At 36.1% G+C, this 19,461-nt stretch overlaps 1 protein-coding gene across 4 annotated transcripts in view; it reads left to right on the top strand.

Moving 5' to 3' along the window:
- The window catches only part of LOC306850860 (protein numb homolog), a 57,764-nt gene that overhangs the window by 15,758 nt on the left and 22,545 nt on the right, over nucleotides 1-19,461 (top strand). For all 4 annotated transcript variants that reach the window (XM_079386797.1, XM_079386796.1, XM_079386798.1 and 1 more), the window contains exons 2-3: nucleotides 12,042-12,181; nucleotides 16,985-17,059. In XM_079386797.1, coding sequence (XP_079242923.1) covers nucleotides 12,056-12,181; nucleotides 16,985-17,059 — 201 coding nt within the window. In that variant the 5' untranslated portion in view covers nucleotides 12,042-12,055. The remainder of the gene's footprint in view (nucleotides 1-12,041; nucleotides 12,182-16,984; nucleotides 17,060-19,461) is intronic.

Here is a 19,461-nt window from a genome sequence, read left to right as displayed (position 1 = left end):
GCGCGGTGATCTGTAAAGTGCACTATTCATCCTTACAATGAAGCAGATAAGTTAAGCAGAGTACTCGATGACAAAACCAGCTAAATCTCCCAATTCCCACAGCAAAATACTTTTAATTTCATAAAAAAATATTTTTATTCCACATGGACTCATTGAACTGATCAAAAGTGACATTTATATGATTAAAAAAAAATTATTTCAAAAAAAGTTGTTCTTTTGCATTTTCTATTCATCAGATAATCCTTAAATATACCACGGTTTCCACAAAAATATGAAGCAGTGCATGGTTCAACAGTGATTAATAATAAATGTTTCTTGAGAGAAGAGACTGGACTGAACTGCTGCTACCATTAATATTGTTTGCTCGGGAATTATTTAATATTTGAATTCTGAACCATCTTGCATCTTGCAACCTACGCTGTTATTTTACTTGCCTGATTTTAATTTTTGTGTTTTCCTTAACTTATGAATGGGTTATTCTCTAATCTGAGGTAGGAATTTTTAGGCACCTCACATTTTTATCCAGTTTTGGTTGAATGAGCCACAATCTGATTCCAGAATATTCTAGAACTAGTTTCTTTTAGACGTTTGACACTCTGTTGTTGACAGCCATTGAATATTCAGCATTCGAAATATATCATCTATGTAATACTTGCACTTTCTTTCACACGTATTTAGAGCCCTATGAAATCCCTTTTATTTATTTCTAAATTCAGTTTTTAATGGTCAAATTAAATTTTATTAATCAAACAGCATGCCTAATTAATTAAAATCATGAAACGTTTACAGTTTAACAGTAATTGATTAAAAGTGTAACAAAAATGACATGTTTAGGGCCGCATGAAATGTTTTATTCTTTTATCACCTTATGTTTTATTGTTACCAAATTCTGTGTTTTAGCCAAGCGGCAACCTCCCGCTCCCTCTAGTGAAACCAACACGGAAGTGATTAAAACTGCAATTCATCGACTAGCCGCTGGAGGCTGGCTCCAAAAGGGAGTCAATCACATTGACTCTCCATGTTAAAATGCCCAACTTTACAGTAGAAAAAAACATGTTTACAGCCTGGTACAAAAATTTATTTTGGTCTATATAGCTAATTTTGCCCTTCGTGACAACTGTGAGGGGGGTGAATTTTTTTATAACTCATCCATTTAAATTATATTAAGCCTTAAACTTCTGCATAATTAAGGGCGTGGCCACTTAAGTGACAGGTTGATTGACGTTGCTGTCTCTATCTGCTGTCTGATAACATCAATAACAGATAAATAGTTATTTGAAGTTTTGTTGTGTAGTTTCAGCTTAATTTACCTTGAGTAAGCTGGAAAGCTCTGGAAAAGTTCAAAAATCAACCGCCAATACGTCGACGAGGTAGGCGGGCGTGGTTTCAGCAACCAGGCACCTCAGTTCCGCCCACGTCCCGCCTCATTGCCCATTTTGGATCATCCGGGAGTGATGCGCGGTGACGCGTTGCCAAGATGGCGGCGGTCGGCTCCGCCCACTTTAGGCTTCAAAAACGCTCTTCAGAAACCTACGAGTGACGTCACGGACACTACGTCCATTTTTTTTTACAGTCTATGGTTTTAGCATGTCTAATTATTTGAATGCATACAAGATTTTTATTGATTCTTACAGTAGCCTTATGCAATGTTTTTTCCCCCTCAGAAATTCTGTATTTAAATTTTACTGGTTATCAGATGAAGGCATAAAACATTCATTTAATTTATATTTTAATGAATAAAAATTAAACATTTCAATTTTTGGCAAATAGAGGGGATTTACTATTCATTTAAATATTTTGTGATTTATTTCTCAAAAAAATAGTTTTATTATATTTCAACAGTAGTAGTAGTACTATTACGCACATTCTAATAAATAATAGCAGTATAGCCTATTTCTGGCACAATGCCTTTAAGTTTAACGGAACTTTTATTTTGACTACCTTTAAAGCTCTGTGTGTATATATGACGCTAGTTTTACTCAAATGAAATGCTCGTAGAGTGACTTTTTGGAGCAGTTTTGGAGATATTGTTCATGTATTTATGTCCTCATTGAGATGAGCTTAAATACTTAAATAGTGCCAAAACACCTCAAACTGTCTCTGAAATATATACAGAAATATTAGGGCTGGGTAAAAAAAATATCATTATCTCGATTTTAATTGATTCTCATTTTTGCGAAACAATGTTTTCACTTTTCAGTTAATGGATGGACCATTGAAGCGCACCTCCCATCCAATAAATCGCAATAAGCATTGTGCATTGGTACTTTTAATATCTTGATATTATATTGACTTTGGACTGAACGTGAAATTGTGATCTTTGACATAATAACCATAAAATTTGATATGTCGAAATGGATTTGTGTCAATATAAGAGCCTCATGTTATTTTTCCTGTAATGCATTTCTATGTTTTTCAGTTTTCTTACACTTACATTTACGTCAGTTGTTGGAACTGAAAGTTGAGGTTCGCAGGGTGTGTCACATTATCTGCTTTCTGGAAAACGCACAGTAGAGCTGCACGATTCTGGATAAATTGTGAATCCCGATTTGTTTTTGTCTCAAATTGAGATCACGATATTCCCACGATTCTGAACATAAATGAACAAATAATTTACAAAAGGCTGAGACTAAATATTAATTGCTGCAGCTAGTTTAAGAGTGTTTAATACATTTTTAATTGTTAATTTTAATATATAAAATATTTATTTTAAATAATATATTTAACTAAACCAATTTTTAATATTAAAATGATGAAAAATTGGTTTGAATGAATGATTCAATGACTCACTCAAATACATTACTGGATGAATCAGCATTTTTGAACAAATCTCTTGAATGAATGATTCAATAAATACATTTTTAACAGTCACTTGTCTGTTGACATTGAGAAATGAGATCACGTGGGTGTTTGAATCGAGATCGCGATCTCGGTGTAAGATCACACAGGTGTAAAAGGGGGAACAGCTTGATTATAAGCAATGAGGACAACCACATCTGAATGTTTAGGACACTTCAGTTTTCAGTAGATTCACACAGGTGTGTTGAGACAGAGTTTGGAAAGCTAGTGTGTCAGGCCTGCATGTACACTGCTCTTGTGTGTGTGTTTATGTTGGGTTTTGGTTACTCGCAGAGATGAGCAGCGTGTCATCTGAAGGCTTTGGATGAGGTCTCTGTCTGACAGCAGAGCTGATCCCATCAGTTTTGTGGTCTGTGTTGTACCCAGATGCCCTATACACACAGAAACAAAGGAGCTGTCAGTTCAGTCAGACCTGATGGATAAACTCAGGCCTCCATCGCACCCGTTTATTACATAACATCATGTCAACTATGAGGAGCCTTTCTGTGGTATGGACAATGCCGACTTTGATATTTACTGTAGTCGCTGCAGGCAATAGAAAAGTGCTTAAAAGAGCTTACAATTACTCATTAAATAAAACTTCTAAATGTAGTAGTAATATTATTATTAATAATAATAATAGTAACATTTTAGAAATTAATTTGATTACCACAGTTTGGAAAAGAAAAATATGAACTCATTTCATAGACCAGACCAAATATTGGGTCATCAGTAGTAGTTTGTTCAATTGTTTTATTACTTTATACTTGGATCAAAAACAAACGAGCAGATATGATTTACTGAACTGATTAGCCATGACTGATATGTTATGCGTAAGACTTGTCAGTGACATTCTGTGTGGTCTGAATGAGATGAAAATATTTTTTCAAATATTGCAAGTAATATCAGCTGGCAATATTTTAAGGATTTTTGAGTGTTTTGTAAATGGCTGTGATATTTCTAGTGAAGGTTATCGTTCTGTCCTCTGTTCTGGCTGCTCTTCTGAGCAACGCTCTGTGCGTTTCAATAGATTTGCTTTGCTTGGCTGTAATCGGCTGTTTCTAAAACGGGCTGTTTGTCACGGCTGGGAAAGAAATGAACCAGCAGTTACACAACATTCTAGATCCAGAAGAGGGTTCCTTTCCTTCCCAGCCCTTTTTCACTTCCCGTTCAACTGTGTCCTGTTGTGTAAGGTCATTGACTCACTATAGTCATTGGCTCAGGCATTATGCACCAATAAGCATCTCATGACCTCATTACTTTGCATTAAAGAAAGAAAGAAAGAAAGAAAAAAACCTTTAATAATAATAATAATGAAATGTTTTAGCTTGTGTTGTAGCTTGTGTTTAACCAGTGTCCTTGTTTAGGGCCCTATAAAATCAGACTATACTAATTATTGTTTAGTACATTATTAAAATCGATTTAGGAGCAGAATATTAATAATAAACATGATCTAAACATTCTTAGATGCATAGCATTCATCATGTTGTCGTTTGGGAAAAAACCAAAGTAATGTGCTCAAGTTCATGTCACAATAACAAAGGAATTACCATCCATATTACAACGTTATTGTTTCAGTAAAACGTTATTGGACTAAAAGTGCTCTATGGGATATTGTTCTGTGGACCCTTGCCTTCCTAACTAAACCAGGATTTCAGCAGTGGATGGGTTTGTGACTCATTGTTAAGACGAATCTGGTATGTACTGCGTCCTGGTGCGGGTTAACAGGTTTTAACTAATGCAAAAAAGAAACGTTACTTACTCGTCAGATTGATCTTCTCTTCTGGATGTAATATTGTTCTTTTGAGGGAAATCCAGCCTTTACTCAGCGCGTCTTCTTCCAGAAACGAACAGTAGCCGCGATGACTTCATTTAAAAGGAGACACGTCAAGCTTTCTATAGATATGACTCTCATGTCTCTGTGTTGAGTATTTGCTGAGTTACACTTCATTTTAGTGTCGTGTTTCTAAAAGCAGTTCACGGAGACGGAGAAGACGGAGAACACACCCTGTTTGATTTCTTTATTTTATAAAGTTATGTCGTTATTATGAGTGTATGCAAATAAAAGTAGATGCTTTACAGATTCAATTGATATATTACTCTTATCTGTACAATTAAAACTCGCAGAGTAATTTAAGTTCCTTTTAGGGGCTTTAAAAAAAAATTCACCAAAACTTGCCGACGCGTTTGTTGACCCCAGAGGGTTAAACTACCATTGAGAAATTTTAACCAATGTATGTTATAGACTTTTCATTAAGACCCTAAAGAATCATTTTAACTTGTGGAATATGGTCATCTGATGACCTCTTTAATAAAAAATGTTAGCCGCTCATTGGTTGGTAAAACGTGTAGCCCCTCCCCTCAAGCATGGCTTTGGTTGAGTCAGTGTTGCTGTGTCGGGCTGGTCAAGATCTTCAAACAAAGCAAGTGTAGTTTCAGTACAGAGCCACAGTCTTATTCTTTTGGAGAGCCAATTAGCTTTATTTATGGTTGTCTCTAATCAGTGCTGTCTGATTGATAGTAACTACTCAGTCTTTCAGGCTTCATGTAAAGATTTTTTCCATCATTATATAAGTGGTCAGTGACGCCTGAAATGGCTTTTTCTATCTTAAATGCATATCTTAGAGTTTTCATTCATGTGGCGTCTAACATGGAGCAGAGCTGTTGTTGTGTTGTGCAATGAGAGCTTTTCTGAGAGCGTCTCTCTCTCTCTCTCTCTCTGTCTGTCTGAAAGCGCTTTTGTCTTCCTTTCCAGGTTCCTTTTTCAGGAATTAATAAGTATTTTCCGTTCCTGGAGAGATGATTTAAATAGGTTCTCTCGGAGGCCAGCGCTCATGTGTGTTCTGTGAGCCGCGTGACTGAGGCAGTGGCTTGTCTGGCCAGAGCTCAGCTAAATGCTCTTCTACTGCACTAATGGCCTCATTAACACACACAGAGACAACAGGCTGAGAGAGAGAGGCTAGTCTTTCATTCACTCACACGGTTTACTCACTCATTCATTCAGTCAGTCCTTCTCTTTCTATTTTATTCATTTACTTGTTTATTTACTTCATGGACACCTTCATATGTCTTTTGACACTTAACTTAAAACAGTGTGAGCAATGGTTAACTCCTTGGTTATCTCCCCCTTTGAAGTCTGTTTCATTCATTCCATTATTTCATTAATTGAATTTAATTAAATTTTTCTGGTTTCTGTTGTATCCACCTTATTCCTAAACGCAGAAGTAAGCCAGTTCCAGTTCATTAGTCGCTATAGGGAAATAACGAGAAGAATAACAACGTGCAGTAAACTGTAAATCTGTTAGCATTACAAACCAGTGTGTTCATAAAATATGGTAATAATAAGACTCACCGATTTGCAGTATCAAGCAGCAAAACATTCAGTTTAAATAGCTGGAAGCAAATGAGACCGGAAGCCAGACCCATACAATTTACAAATGGCCTTGCCCATTTTTACTCGAAGAATATGTTGGATTGGTTAAATTACATTTTATTAATCAAAAATTATTCCTAATCAATTTAAATTCATTACACTTTAGCAGTTTAATATTTACATTTTAAATTGAATATAATAGGGAAATCTGATTTTTTGTTATTTTTTTCTTAGCTCCATTTTTATTTATTTTATTTTTTTACAAAATCTGTGATTTCTGCTTTATTATTAATGGATTCTGTTTTTATTTTCTATACAATTTTCGAAACAAATTTATCATCAAAGCTGTGGTGATCAAATGAATTCATAAAACTTATAAAACAATTTAAAGTGGACATGAAATGAAAGAGAGTGTAAATGTTGACGATGATATTTACACATGAGAGGTTGCTCTACAATAACAATACTGCAAGTTTCAGAACTCAAATCTATTTCCCCAAGTTAAAATATGAATTATTCTTTTCCACCTTTCTGAAATGCCTGGATTTTAAATTGTGCTGTGTATTAATTTTTTTTACTTTTAGCCTTCTGTATTTCCAGGGCTTTTGTGTAAATGTCATTTCTAATTGTATTTGGTAGAAAATTTCTTGCAAATTACTTCAGCGTTGTAAGAGCATATTGATAATGGTGTGTGTGAATGAATGAAACAGAATAATGGATCTTTTAAATAAATAAATCCATCCATCAATTTAACTGCAATTTGAGCTGAAATGTGTGAATGTTGTTAGTGGCTGTGCTGTGAAGTTAAGCCTCCTCACATGACTCCGTGTGCTGTGTGTTTCTGTTTCCCACCGGCTCTCACGCTCTCTCTCTCTTTCATTGGCTTTTATTTCACCCCCTTGACACCAGACTCACTCTCCCACACACTGCACAGAGAGGAGAAACGAGTAAAAAAAAAAGACAATTCACTGACAACCGGTTGCAGTGGCAAAGCAACAGGAAGTCTGTCATAATGTGCAAGAGACATGGATGCAGCTTCAGTCATCATCCAGTATGATAGTATGATGCATCGATTCACTACAGGCACCGAAGAGAGAGAACTCAAGAGACCAAGAAATGTAAAAGGAGCATATGAGGAAATGGTTGTACTAATAATTTAAATATAATGCAAATAACAAAACTAAAGTTAAATTTTAAAACAAGCCCCAAATCAAATAAGTAACACAAATAAAAGAAATCTCTTCATACAAACAAAATAAGGCTTTGTCTGTGCTCTTTCCATTTACAATTAGAGGCAACCACAGCATTTTAATCATGATCCAAACAAAGATGCTGCATACATGCAACATGAGCAGTTTTTAATCTAAAGTAGATTGTATCATTTCGAAATTTGAAGCAAAAACAATGTTTGACTTCAGTTTTGTGAAACTATACGTAAAAATATCTGCATGAAACAAACAGCAGAGGAGGTGATTGAGACGCAGATTCAGTTTCTGCCAGCAGGTGGAGCTTTAAGCGTTTCCTTGGTTTGTGCTGTAAACAATGCAGCGCTGCACTTATGAACTTTAATATGCATTATACAGAGGCAAGATGAAAAGAAAAAATACCATCTAAACTTTTCTAAAGACAGTAAGTTCCCCTAAACTCCTACCCCTAATTGAATCACGATTTGTTTAGCATCTCAACCGATTTGAATCGTCAAGTTTGAATCGATTTTCTACCAGCTCGCGATTAATCGTTACATCCCTAGTTAATAATAATTCCAACCCCAGCCATGTCAGATTGTGCAAGCGGCTTATCTGATTCCCGTGGTCTTGTCCCGATGGGGCATTTATTCATTTGCTATAATTGTAGTGTATAGTTTAATGCATTTATTGTTTCTTGGTCTATTTTATCATATATATTTGTTTATTATAATTTTAATTTATAGTTTAATTCATTTAATATTTCTGTTGCATATACATATATACACATACATACATGCATGCATTTTTATATTATACTATTTATTAGTTTAAAATGTAGTTATTCATTTTTCATATTTGTGTATTATTGTTTAAATAAAAAATGTAAATGTATTAATTGTGTATTATTTGATTAATCGTACAGCTCTACCAGGTAGTTCTCTCTTCAAAACGTTAGCAGGCAGTATAATAATATATATATATATATATATATATATATATATATATATATATTATATATATATATATATATACGCCTGTATATTAATCGGCCTAATTTGCAGCACAATCTGCCGATTAATTTTAAAAAATGCCAAAAATCGTCCGATTAATCGGCCGGCCGATCAATCGGTCGACCTCTAGTCTTCACTGGGGATATGTCCCAGGGCTCATCCAGGTGTCCTGGCCTCCGCCGATGATCAGGCATACATCATCTCCCGGCGCCGATCCACCATCTGATCCGGACACGGACTGAGAGAGAAACGGAGCGAGAGAGAGATGAAACGGATCGAGAAAAAAGAAAACAATAATAGGCGCGAGTGGAAACGCGAATGACAAGCTAACCGGCTAACGAATGCTAACGCATTGCACACGTGGTTTTAGATTAAAAGCGAGCGATCAAATTAGTCAGATTAGTTTGATAGATAATATCAGAAATATGGAGGGAATTAAGTTATTTTATCACTTTAAACAACAGAGAGTGATAGTAAGATAGAGTTTCAGCAGAAAAGCAAAGCTACACGGAGCTACAATCGCAAACCTCTCAGCAGAACGGCAGACACGAGACTGAATTTTGTTAGTGAAAAATGAAAACTGATAACATAGGGACTTCAAAATCTTTGTTAAACTTTTAATAAACTTTCAAATTGTATAGGATTCATGATTTCAGTAATTTTGAATAAATGTTTGATTGCTAAAATTAATTTCAACCAATAAAATGGAAAAAAAAGAGAATTAAAAGAGGAAAAAACATAATTTGGGAAAAATAAAAGCAATTTCATAGTATGTCTGTGTCTACATGCAGAAACAATGTACAGGCAGTCAGTCGTTAGTGTTGGGATGAATACAGATTATCCATTAATGTGTGGAAAACATTTTGAGGCGTTTGATTTATTCATTGATCTTTCATTCTATCTTGTTTATGTGACTCATTATGTGCTTCTGCTGCTGATGCTTTCCTCTGCAGGAAGTTTTTTAGCTGCAAGAAAACTGATTCCTTATCAAATTAGCATGATTTATCCGGGGATCACAACCCAGCTGTGACGTTTGGTCAGTTACTCAGCCCACCAATTGCATCAGGAGGATCTACCATACGACCAGCAGTCCAGCGACCCTGCGACCTCCAGAGATACGAGCACTGTCAGTGTGAACAGAGCTTCAGACTGAACCAGAACGGAGAGAGTTATGTCAGCAGAGAGGAGATTTCAGAGATGAGTGGTGGCAGAAATCTGTGGAGTGGTGTTTTTCAGTGACAGAGCTTCGCCCGCGGCCTGCAGTCACTCTGACCTAAATACAGACGAGCGGAGAAAAGCTGCCGAACTCCAGCTTTATGAAGGATTCTCTCTCTCTCCTCTTCCTGTTTCTCACAGTTTCTGTCCTCTGACAGTAGATGAACTCATTGGCACCGGTCCGGCCGTTTGATGTCCCACACACGCGCGCTAAGCTTTTCTGCTTATTAACATTTTTCCTCTGCATTTTCTTCTGCTACTCTGCATTTTCAGACTGGGAAAGAATATCTGTGTGACGAAAGAGGAACTGCTGCTCACGAAGTGTCGAGGTTTATATACAATACCATTCTAAAGGTGTTTATTTAGTTACAAATACAGTAAAAATAGTGAAATATTATTACAATTTACAATAATGGTTTTCTATTGTAACATATTTTAAAATGTAATTTATTCCTGTGATGCAAAGCTGTATTTTCAGCATCATTACTCCAGTCTTCAGTGTCACATGATCCTTCAGAAGACATGCTAATATACTGATTTGCTGCTCAAGAAACATGTCTTACTGTTTTCAGTGTTGAAGACAGTTGTGCTGCCAATTATGTTTTGTTGAAAACATGATACTTTTTTTCACGGTTCTTTGAGGAGTAGGAGTTTGCAGCATTTATTTAAAATAAATATATTTAATGCTGAATAAAATAATTATATTAATCTGTTGGCATGTGGGTAATCATGTTTGGTTAGTTGCAAACCTGTGTGTGTGTGGTTTTTGTTTCTGTCACACATCACACACAAGCTGGGCTCGGCACTGGCTTCTCATGCTAATGTGATATTGTGTTTTCCTCCCTTCGAGACGAGCTGTTTCTTACTGCCTATGTGTGTGTGGTTATGCGTCTCTACTGGCTCATTCAAATGAGCGTCACGTTATGCTGTTGAAATTTTCTGTGGAGTGTAAAAGGCAATGAATCTTCAGCCTGTTTCTGTGCTGTTCTCTCTGAAACGTGTGTGTGTGTGTGTGAGTGTCTGTCTGCCGTCTGGCTCTGCAGGTGACTGACTGACTGACGACTGCAGTGGCTCTGATGTGACTCAGCGCTGCGTGACTCACACACACACACACACACACACACACACACACACACACACACACACACACATGGTGCATTCAGGGGTGAACACTGCTCAGATCTTATAATATATTATATATAATATACTACAGTATATATATATGTATAGTATATATTCACTTTTGTGTTAATGAGAGAATTATTCTGTGTATGATAAGTAGACAGAGACATGTAAAACTCCTTGCTTCTACACTGCTACAGTGAACACTTCTAGTAGTCGTCTCAGTAGAACAGCTACTTCGATACAAAGCGTAGTTTTCATTTTTTTGTTGGCTGTGGGACTTTTATTTTGACAGCGCTGAGGATGCCAATACCCGAATCCAGCTGTTAGATCCTCTGCATTTGAAGCTTGCATACAAACGCATGTACTGTTTGTGTGATTTACAGTATTTACTTCCTTTTTATTCAATTCTTCATTTGTGAAAAATACAATAATTTAAGTTCCTTTAAGGGATTGTTCACCCAAAGATGAAAATTTTGTCATTTACTTAACCTCATGTTCCAAACCCGTGTGAATTTCTTTCAGCCGTTGAACACACACACAAGAAATATTTTAAAGAATGTTGTGTATGTTGGTAACAAAACAGTTGATGGTAGCCATTGATGTCCATTGTGTAGATAGAAATACTATGGAAGTCAATGGCTGCCGTCAACTTTTTGGTTACCAACATTCTTCAAATTCATACAGGTTTGGGACAACATGAGTGAGAGTAAAATGTTAATTTTTGGGTGAATTATCTCTTTAAGTATGAAATTAAAATTAATGAAATTTATTTCGAACTACTAAAAAATAAGGAAAAACACATAATAAAATGAATAAATAAACAATACAAAAAAAATCAACAAAACGATTTTTTTTACATCATACTCAATCCGTTCGAAAAGGGATAGGTAGAGGCCCTAGTTTTATTATCTGTTTATGTTGCTGTTTTTTTATCCAATTGATTAAGTTTCAAATAATTGCAGCATTTAAATAGTCAGCATTATATCAGCCATCACCCAACTTTCTCTCCAAAATATCAGTTGACCACAATCCAGTATCAAGTAGATGCTAAACATTTAAGGTAGTGATGCCAGTGTTTTTACCGTTTCTAGTAATTACTCAATATGGTATCTGAGCGCTATACTGGTGCTGGTATTGACTTCTGAAGTTTTGATACTTTGTCTGTGAAATCATCTTTATTTATTTTTTGACTTTTTTTCCAATAGTTTTTGAATTTTCAATCATCAGTGGAGCAGATAATCAGATGTCTGTCTGTTTGATCTGTCTGAAACGTCTCCGTCTGTCTGTCTGCAGGAGGAGGTTGAGCAATGAATAAGCTACGGCAGAGTTTCCGGCGAAAGAAAGACGTTTACGTGCCAGAGTCCAGCCGGCCGCACCAGTGGCAGACAGACGAGGAGGCCGTTCGCGGGGGCAAATGCAGCTTCGCAGTCAAGGTAATGGACACATACACACCTGTGCTGCTGAGGCACCTGCTTCTGTCAATCATTCTCATGCACTTAATGCTAGAGATTACTAGAGCTTTGAGGGACTTGTCGACTCCAAGCCAGGAACCTCACAGTGTGTGTGACCCATTTTGGAAAATTCTCTATATGGTTTTGATATGGAAACCAGGAACTGTGACAAGAATTGCTCAACAAATATAATAAAAGCACAGCATTAGTAAGTGTTCTTCTGTGGTCTTTGCGGGTCACATATGCCTTTGCTTTAAATATGATTTTAACCTGAAAGTCTTTTACATTTTCTAAGAATTGGCTCCTCACACGGTTCTCTATGTGAAAATGGAAAAAAGGGCTAAATGTGCCACCAGGGATTCTGCAGGTCCTTAAAAAGTCTTAGGCCCGGTTTCACAGACAGGGCTTAGACTAAGCCAGGATTAGATCATAGCTCAATTAGGACATTTAAGCTATGTTTCTAAACGTGCTTACAAAAAACATCACTGCTGTGCATCTTGAGACAAAACAAAGGCACTGATATGTTTTAAGATCAGCCAGTGCAAGTTTCTTTGATGAAACAGCTCAGACTTACATTTTAGTCTAGGACTAGGCTTAAAGGAATAGTTCACCCAAAATGCAAATTTTCATCTCCACACAAGCTGGGAGTTCTCTTGTGGACGCGCGTTCACGACAGTACATGACGCAAGCGCGTGGTGGAGCAAGCACTGATCCAGATCTTGGTTCTGGATGAGCGCTTGCTCCACCACGCTTGCATCATGTACTGTGGAATAATGGACACGGAAAATGTGGAATAAAATTGTAATTTTAGTTTTCTTTGCGCAAAAATATTCTCGTGGCTTCGTAAAATTACGGTTGATAGACTGATGTCACATGGACTACTTTGTCGATCATCTTGGTACTTTTCTGGACCTTGAAACCGGGGGTTAATGTCTTAAATGTAGTTTAATCAAAACAAAACAAAAATTGTAAATAATCTAAAATATCTTAAATGGTATAACAAAAACCTTAATACTTTCATTCAAGAAGTTCAAAAATTGTAGATGGGAAAAGCTCAAATTGCAATAGGGCCTAATGTGATTTTTTTTTTTTGTGAACTTTATATGAAAAAAAAAGTCATGTATATGTATGTATGTCATTGTTTAATGTGTGCCTGATAAGTACAATAATTTGAGCTACATGATTTATTTTGAGATTGTATGGATTTGTTATATAGACATGCAGTGTTAATTATATTTGTGCAATTAAATTAAGCAGGAAAGTTGAATCTTATATTGTCTCAAAGGTTATTAAACTAGAAATGGGTCAGAATGGTTGATTTAGCAAGTTTAGTTTTCAGTTATTTTTGATTTTATAGAAGTTGAAAAGAGATGCAAAAAAAAATTGATACTCAACTTCGTTGAGAGCGTTTGTTTGTTTTGTTGGCTGTTCACAGCCATGTGACTGGCTGTAATCTTTAGTGGTTCTGCACAGCCCGCGCCGTCTTAACCTGCTTTTGATATGTCTCTGATTTACCACAATCCCACAGAGGGAGCAGCCTGAAACCAAAGACTCCTCTTCATTCTGACCATCAGCGCTCCTCTTCTCCTGTAGAGCTGCTTATTCGCCTCTGTGCTTTTAGTCTGCTTTATTGTATCATAGTGTAAGGTCACAGTAAATTGGTGGCCTGTGGCGGGTTGGTGTCTTTATATGTGTGTGTGTGTGTGTGTGTGTGTGCGTGTGTCTGTTTTGTGTTGTGTCCTAGATTCACTCACATCATCTGAGCTCTTATTTCTCCTCCTGCTGATCATAAATATACTCCATACAGCTCAGTATGAGAAGTGTGTGTGTGTGTGTGTGTGTACAGTGAGTCAGTGTTTTGTATGGTTTGTGCTTTTGTTACATGAGGTGCTTTTTAAGGAGTATGACATCAGTGAAATTGGTTGTTTTGGACTTTGAACATTAACTATCACTTTACTCTTTTTACATGCATTAGAAATTTTAATGCAGTAATTATGCTTTGTAAAGCACCTTGTATTATAATAATAATAATTATCATTATTGTATGATCTTGTGAATAATTGTAACCAGAAATATAAAACATTATAATACTTATCTATTCCATCAGAAAGTATAATGCATTGAAACACATGACAAACAACCACTTTCAGGTATAATGAGGAAGCTGTAAATATATGCTTTTTGACTTTGATTAGTTATGCGTTACAATGTACATTATGGATAATTATAATGCATATATATATATATATATATATATATATATATATATATATATATATATATATATATATATATATATATATATATATATATATATATATATATATATATATAAGGCTTCAAGTAAAGTGTTAGCGTTTTAGACAAAAGTTTATAGTTCAACCATTAAAAGACTGCATGAAGTGTGCATATGTCCCTATGAAGTATGTCTGATCAGGGTCTGGTGGACATGATATAGCCATTATACAGGACTTTCTTCATAATTCAAGTATTAGTTGGAAAAAAAAGTAGTTCTGCATATTGCTAGTGTTAATCAGTTCATCTTTGTATGGCTGGTCACTGATGTCTCTGGTGAATGTGTTAAAGCAGATGGAGGTAAAGCTGAAGAAATGCAGTTGCTCAGGCCCTGACACACATTAGTGACATTTTTGTCTCCATTTTACAAGCCACTAAAAATTTCAATGGAAATCTAATAAAAACTAACCCCAGAATGTGTGTTGTAAAGCCTTGCAAAAAATGTTTGCCAAAACAAAATTAATTCTGTACAAAATATATGCAGGGCTTGATAATACAGACTGCCGGATGGCCCGTGGCCAGCGTGACAAAAGTTTGCCGTTTGCATGTTTTTAATCCTCACCAATTGAAATATTCAAGAGCAAGAAGTGAGATCTGGAGTGTGTGAACTCTCTCTCAAATCTTGCGCTCCAACAGACACATTGTTTTGGTGAGTTTCACACTTGCAGCCAGTTATCATTAACTAAAATAGTCTGAACTCTGAAGATCGGGTTTTTGATACCTGGCTTTGTTTTAACACTAGGCCTAGATTGTTGAACGTATGTGATGAGCAGTTGACACAGAAGTTTGGTAGTGTTGAGGACACACTCATGTAAGCGGTGACTGCTGAAGAAGAGCAGCTCTATGAATAACTCTGTGCCCATTTCCCAGCTAAATCACTGCTCTGTTCTATTAAAGACTATGGAAAACGGCTGCTCTGGTGGTTATAGCCAGCTGCTTTTCTCATTCATGCTCAATAACTGCTTCAGAGCCAGGTTAGAAGCCATGTCAGATGGAGACCAGACCATAAAACTTAATTTGCCAGCTCTCTACATGAATGTCAAACTCCAGAGCATCACACAATCATCTGAACACTAGATAAATCTAAATAATTTTTGATCTATTCTAATAGTCACTTTTTTAAAGTGACACTGTGTGTTGTTTCTTCGTGAAGAACCATTTAATGCGATTAATGCACTTGTGTATGTAGTTGGTTATATGATTGGACTTGTGTTAGTGGCTTAAAATAACCTTTTTATATATACATTTACTTTTTTGATTGTACAAATATGTTCCACAGACAAAAGCAATATTTTATATAGTCAGATTACAGCAGTCCATGTAAACTAAGCCTTTGCCAACATAACTAGATTTGACCCTCTATATCCTACTGTATCATATTTTGATGCACAAATTGATGAGCTTCGCTGTACTTGATTATCCATAAAAATCATATTCATATGTGAGTCAAGTATGATCGCGTCGTGTGTAGTTATGACACGTACAAGGGTAAATAAAAAACTGGTTGTTTCAATAAGTTTTGTATAGTATTTTCTTTACTCTTTAATTCAAAATCGAAGTCTAAAAAGTGTAATATTTGATGTATTTGAGGTCTGAGATGCGGGAACGGTGAAGAGAGAGAGAGCAAACATCTTGCATTTTAGGTCCGCATTGCCGTCTAATCAGCCAATATTATCTTAAATAGCCTACATCTTTTATAACATGGGATTTTGACCAAATGTATTCAATCTTGATTTTTGTAAAATGTTGCAACAAGATGTTAAAAAAATGTTTTCTTGTTTTTTGGTGAAAAATGACAGTTTTGGACGTATAAGGTAATAAAAAATACCTTAAAGTAACTACAAATCAGCATGTAAAGAAAAATCTTTAAAAGAAATTCAACGGAATTGTGTGCAATTGGTTAGAACGCGCAACACTGTAAAAACACGGAAAAAAGCAATATGATGGAACATATTAATTAGATGGTATTACTAGCCTGATAATAATAATAATAATCGGCAGAGGCATCAGCCACAGGCGATATCTCTGACTATCGTTGATACACGATACTATGGTCTTTCGGCACAACCCTACTTTACAGGCTCTTAATTCATATGTCAGGCTTTAAGGGGTTAATAAGCAGGTGCACACATGACTCCTGGTTCTCTAGTTGCTCTCATATGTGACTCTGCTGATGTCACAAACTGACAATAGTAGCTCCTGAGGTCTGTGTTTTACTAGGGGAAGGGAAAGACTTCCTGTCAGTACAATAGCTGCCCGCCTCTTGGTCTGACCTCAGTCCCAGGAGTCTTTGGGGCGAGACGCAGTGATGTCTTCTACCAGAGCGCTCTGCCATGGGTAGAGGAGGGCGCCGCTGTTTCCGCGCGCTGAGTGTCAATGTAGTAGTTCCAGCAGGAATAGATGGGACTGCGTGACCTCTTCCTGTTGGAACAGGAAACCCTGAGTCACTGTTTCAAAGCTAAACTACTGTTTCTCTGTGTGTGTCTGTAGTATCTGGGGCACGCGGAGGTCGAGGAGTCTCGTGGCATGCACATCTGTGAAGATGCCGTCAAGAGATTGAAGACGGTAGGTGTACAAACACACACAGACTTCCTTCATCGGTCACATCTCCAGTGCTGGGACGACATCTCCTGTTCTTCACCTGAACAGTCTCCTCAGTCTGTGTCTTCCTCCTGTTTCTTCCTCACACCACAACTCCTCTTTCCTGCAGTCGACACCAAACTGTGATCTATTTAAAGCGTCTCTGTCTCCTCCTGCTGCTCTCTTCCTCTTCCGCTGGCCTTGCTCATGCTGTCATGCATCAAAACTAAAAGCATCATGTTTAATATAAGTTGAGCTCAGTCGACAGTGTTTATGTCATAATGTTGATTACACGGAAAACTATTATCAGCTTGTCCCTTAACAAATGTTACTGTAACATTAGGCACTGTGATGCTTTTCTTTTCAGGACTCTTTGATGAATAGAAAGTTAAAAGATCAGCGCTTATTTAAAATCAAAATCTTTTGTAACAATACATGCTACCGTTCAAACTTTGGGGTCAGTCATTTTTTCCCTTTAATTTTGTGAAAGAAATTAATACTTTTATTTGGTAAGGATGTGTTAAATGGATAAAAAGTAATAGTAAAGAGACATCTAAATCTATATTTTGAATAAATGTTGTTCTTTTTAACGTTTTATTCATCAGGATTTTTTATTCCAGGATCCTGAAAAAAAAGTATCACAGGTTCCACAAAAAATATTAAGCTGCACAACTGTTTCCAACATTGATAATAAATCAGGATCATGTGACACTGAACACTGGAGTAACGATGCTGAAAATTCAGCTTTGGTCACAGGAATAAATTACAATTTAAAATACATTAAAATATAAAACCATTATTTTAAATTGTAATAATATTACTGTTTTTTCCTGTGTATTTGATGGAATAAACATCAAAAATCTTACTGGTCCCAAACTGAGCGTAACTTCTGTTGAACCCGATATATTCTTTTATTTTTATATTATTTTAATCTCTTCTGAGATGAAGAGCCGTGTATCGCTTTCCTCCTATCCCTCCACTGCGCTGTCATCTGATTTCCACCCAAACGCTGCTGGGGGATTTGTGAAGCTCTCTCAGAATCACTGTGTTTCTACTGACTTCACCCTACATAACCTGCCCACAAACCAACACGCAACTGCAGTCTTTGTTTATAACATTGTTAACATCCAAAGCGATTTAATTAAGCATTTAATGAGCATCACATTTGCAAATAAAATCATTTCATTTCAGATTGACTGAAAAATGACATGGGCTGAAATGCCAGCACAGCATAAAATAGGTAGTCTCGCGTAGCCAGACCTTCAGACTGACGGCTGAAAACACTATTAAAGGAGTATTTACCAGAAATATTATTTACCAGAATTTATTTAGGTGAAAAATGTAAATGTGCAGTATTTCTGAAAAAAAAAGAAATAAAAAAACTTTTTTAAAAATATAAAATCAATTAATTGAGATGCTTTTGTTTATTAAAATTTAATGGAACCATTAAAATAGAATGGAAAACAGAATTTGGTATAGATACAACTGTAAAACTCAATTAATTAGACGGGTTTTTTTATTAATAAAATTTAATTTAACCATTAAAACAGAGTATAGAAAAATGAAAATGGAAAAAACTGAATTTGGAAAAAACTGATTTCATAGGGCCATATAATTATAATATTTTTTTTTGTGCCAATAAAAATAGATGTAAGTGAACAATAGCTTTTAAAATGACTTAAAATACATATATAATAGCAATTATGCAATAATAATTAGTTCAAATAAAGTATCAAAAGCAAGAAATCATATGGTTTTGTATGTAAAAAAAAAATTAAATGTGTACATCAAAACGTGTAAACTCATGATGCGTTCACACCTGAAGCGTTAAGCGCGAGTGATTTACATGTTAAGTCAATGCAAAGACGCGAATAGACATCCTGCGGCGCGATTTGGGTGTTTGATGCGTGAGTTGAAAAATCTGAACTTTGGCGCCGCATTAACCAATCAGGAGCTTGCTCTAGTAGTGACGTGATTGGCCATTACGTAACGAGACTGGAGCCGCCTGGGATGAGCCCTCCCTGACGCGAATTATCGCGTCTGTTGTGAAGTCCCAGATGAACCTTATAATAAACACACTCACAACAACATGCAGAGATGGAGTATGAGACGCTCCACACATGCAAATGATAACAGTTTCTGTGGAGCTACTGTGAACGGAGCCGCTGTGTGACGCACGTACGTAACCTACGCGCATGAACATAATTAAAGCGCATATCTGTTAAAGTTCTGTGTGAGAACTGCAACGCATATAATTATTTAATTAAATCATAGCATTTGTGAATTCACAATTATGCTTAATTATGATTTTTAAGTGGGTTTAATATATCATGCAGCCTTGGATAATAGTCTAATTATAGCTGTGTCTCATTTAGAAGACTGCGTCC

Source organism: Barbus barbus (genome assembly GCF_936440315.1).
Source record: "Barbus barbus genome assembly, chromosome: 30".
Lineage (NCBI taxonomy): Eukaryota > Metazoa > Chordata > Actinopteri > Cypriniformes > Cyprinidae > Barbus > Barbus barbus.
This window is presented reverse-complemented; position numbering and strand designations above follow the sequence as displayed.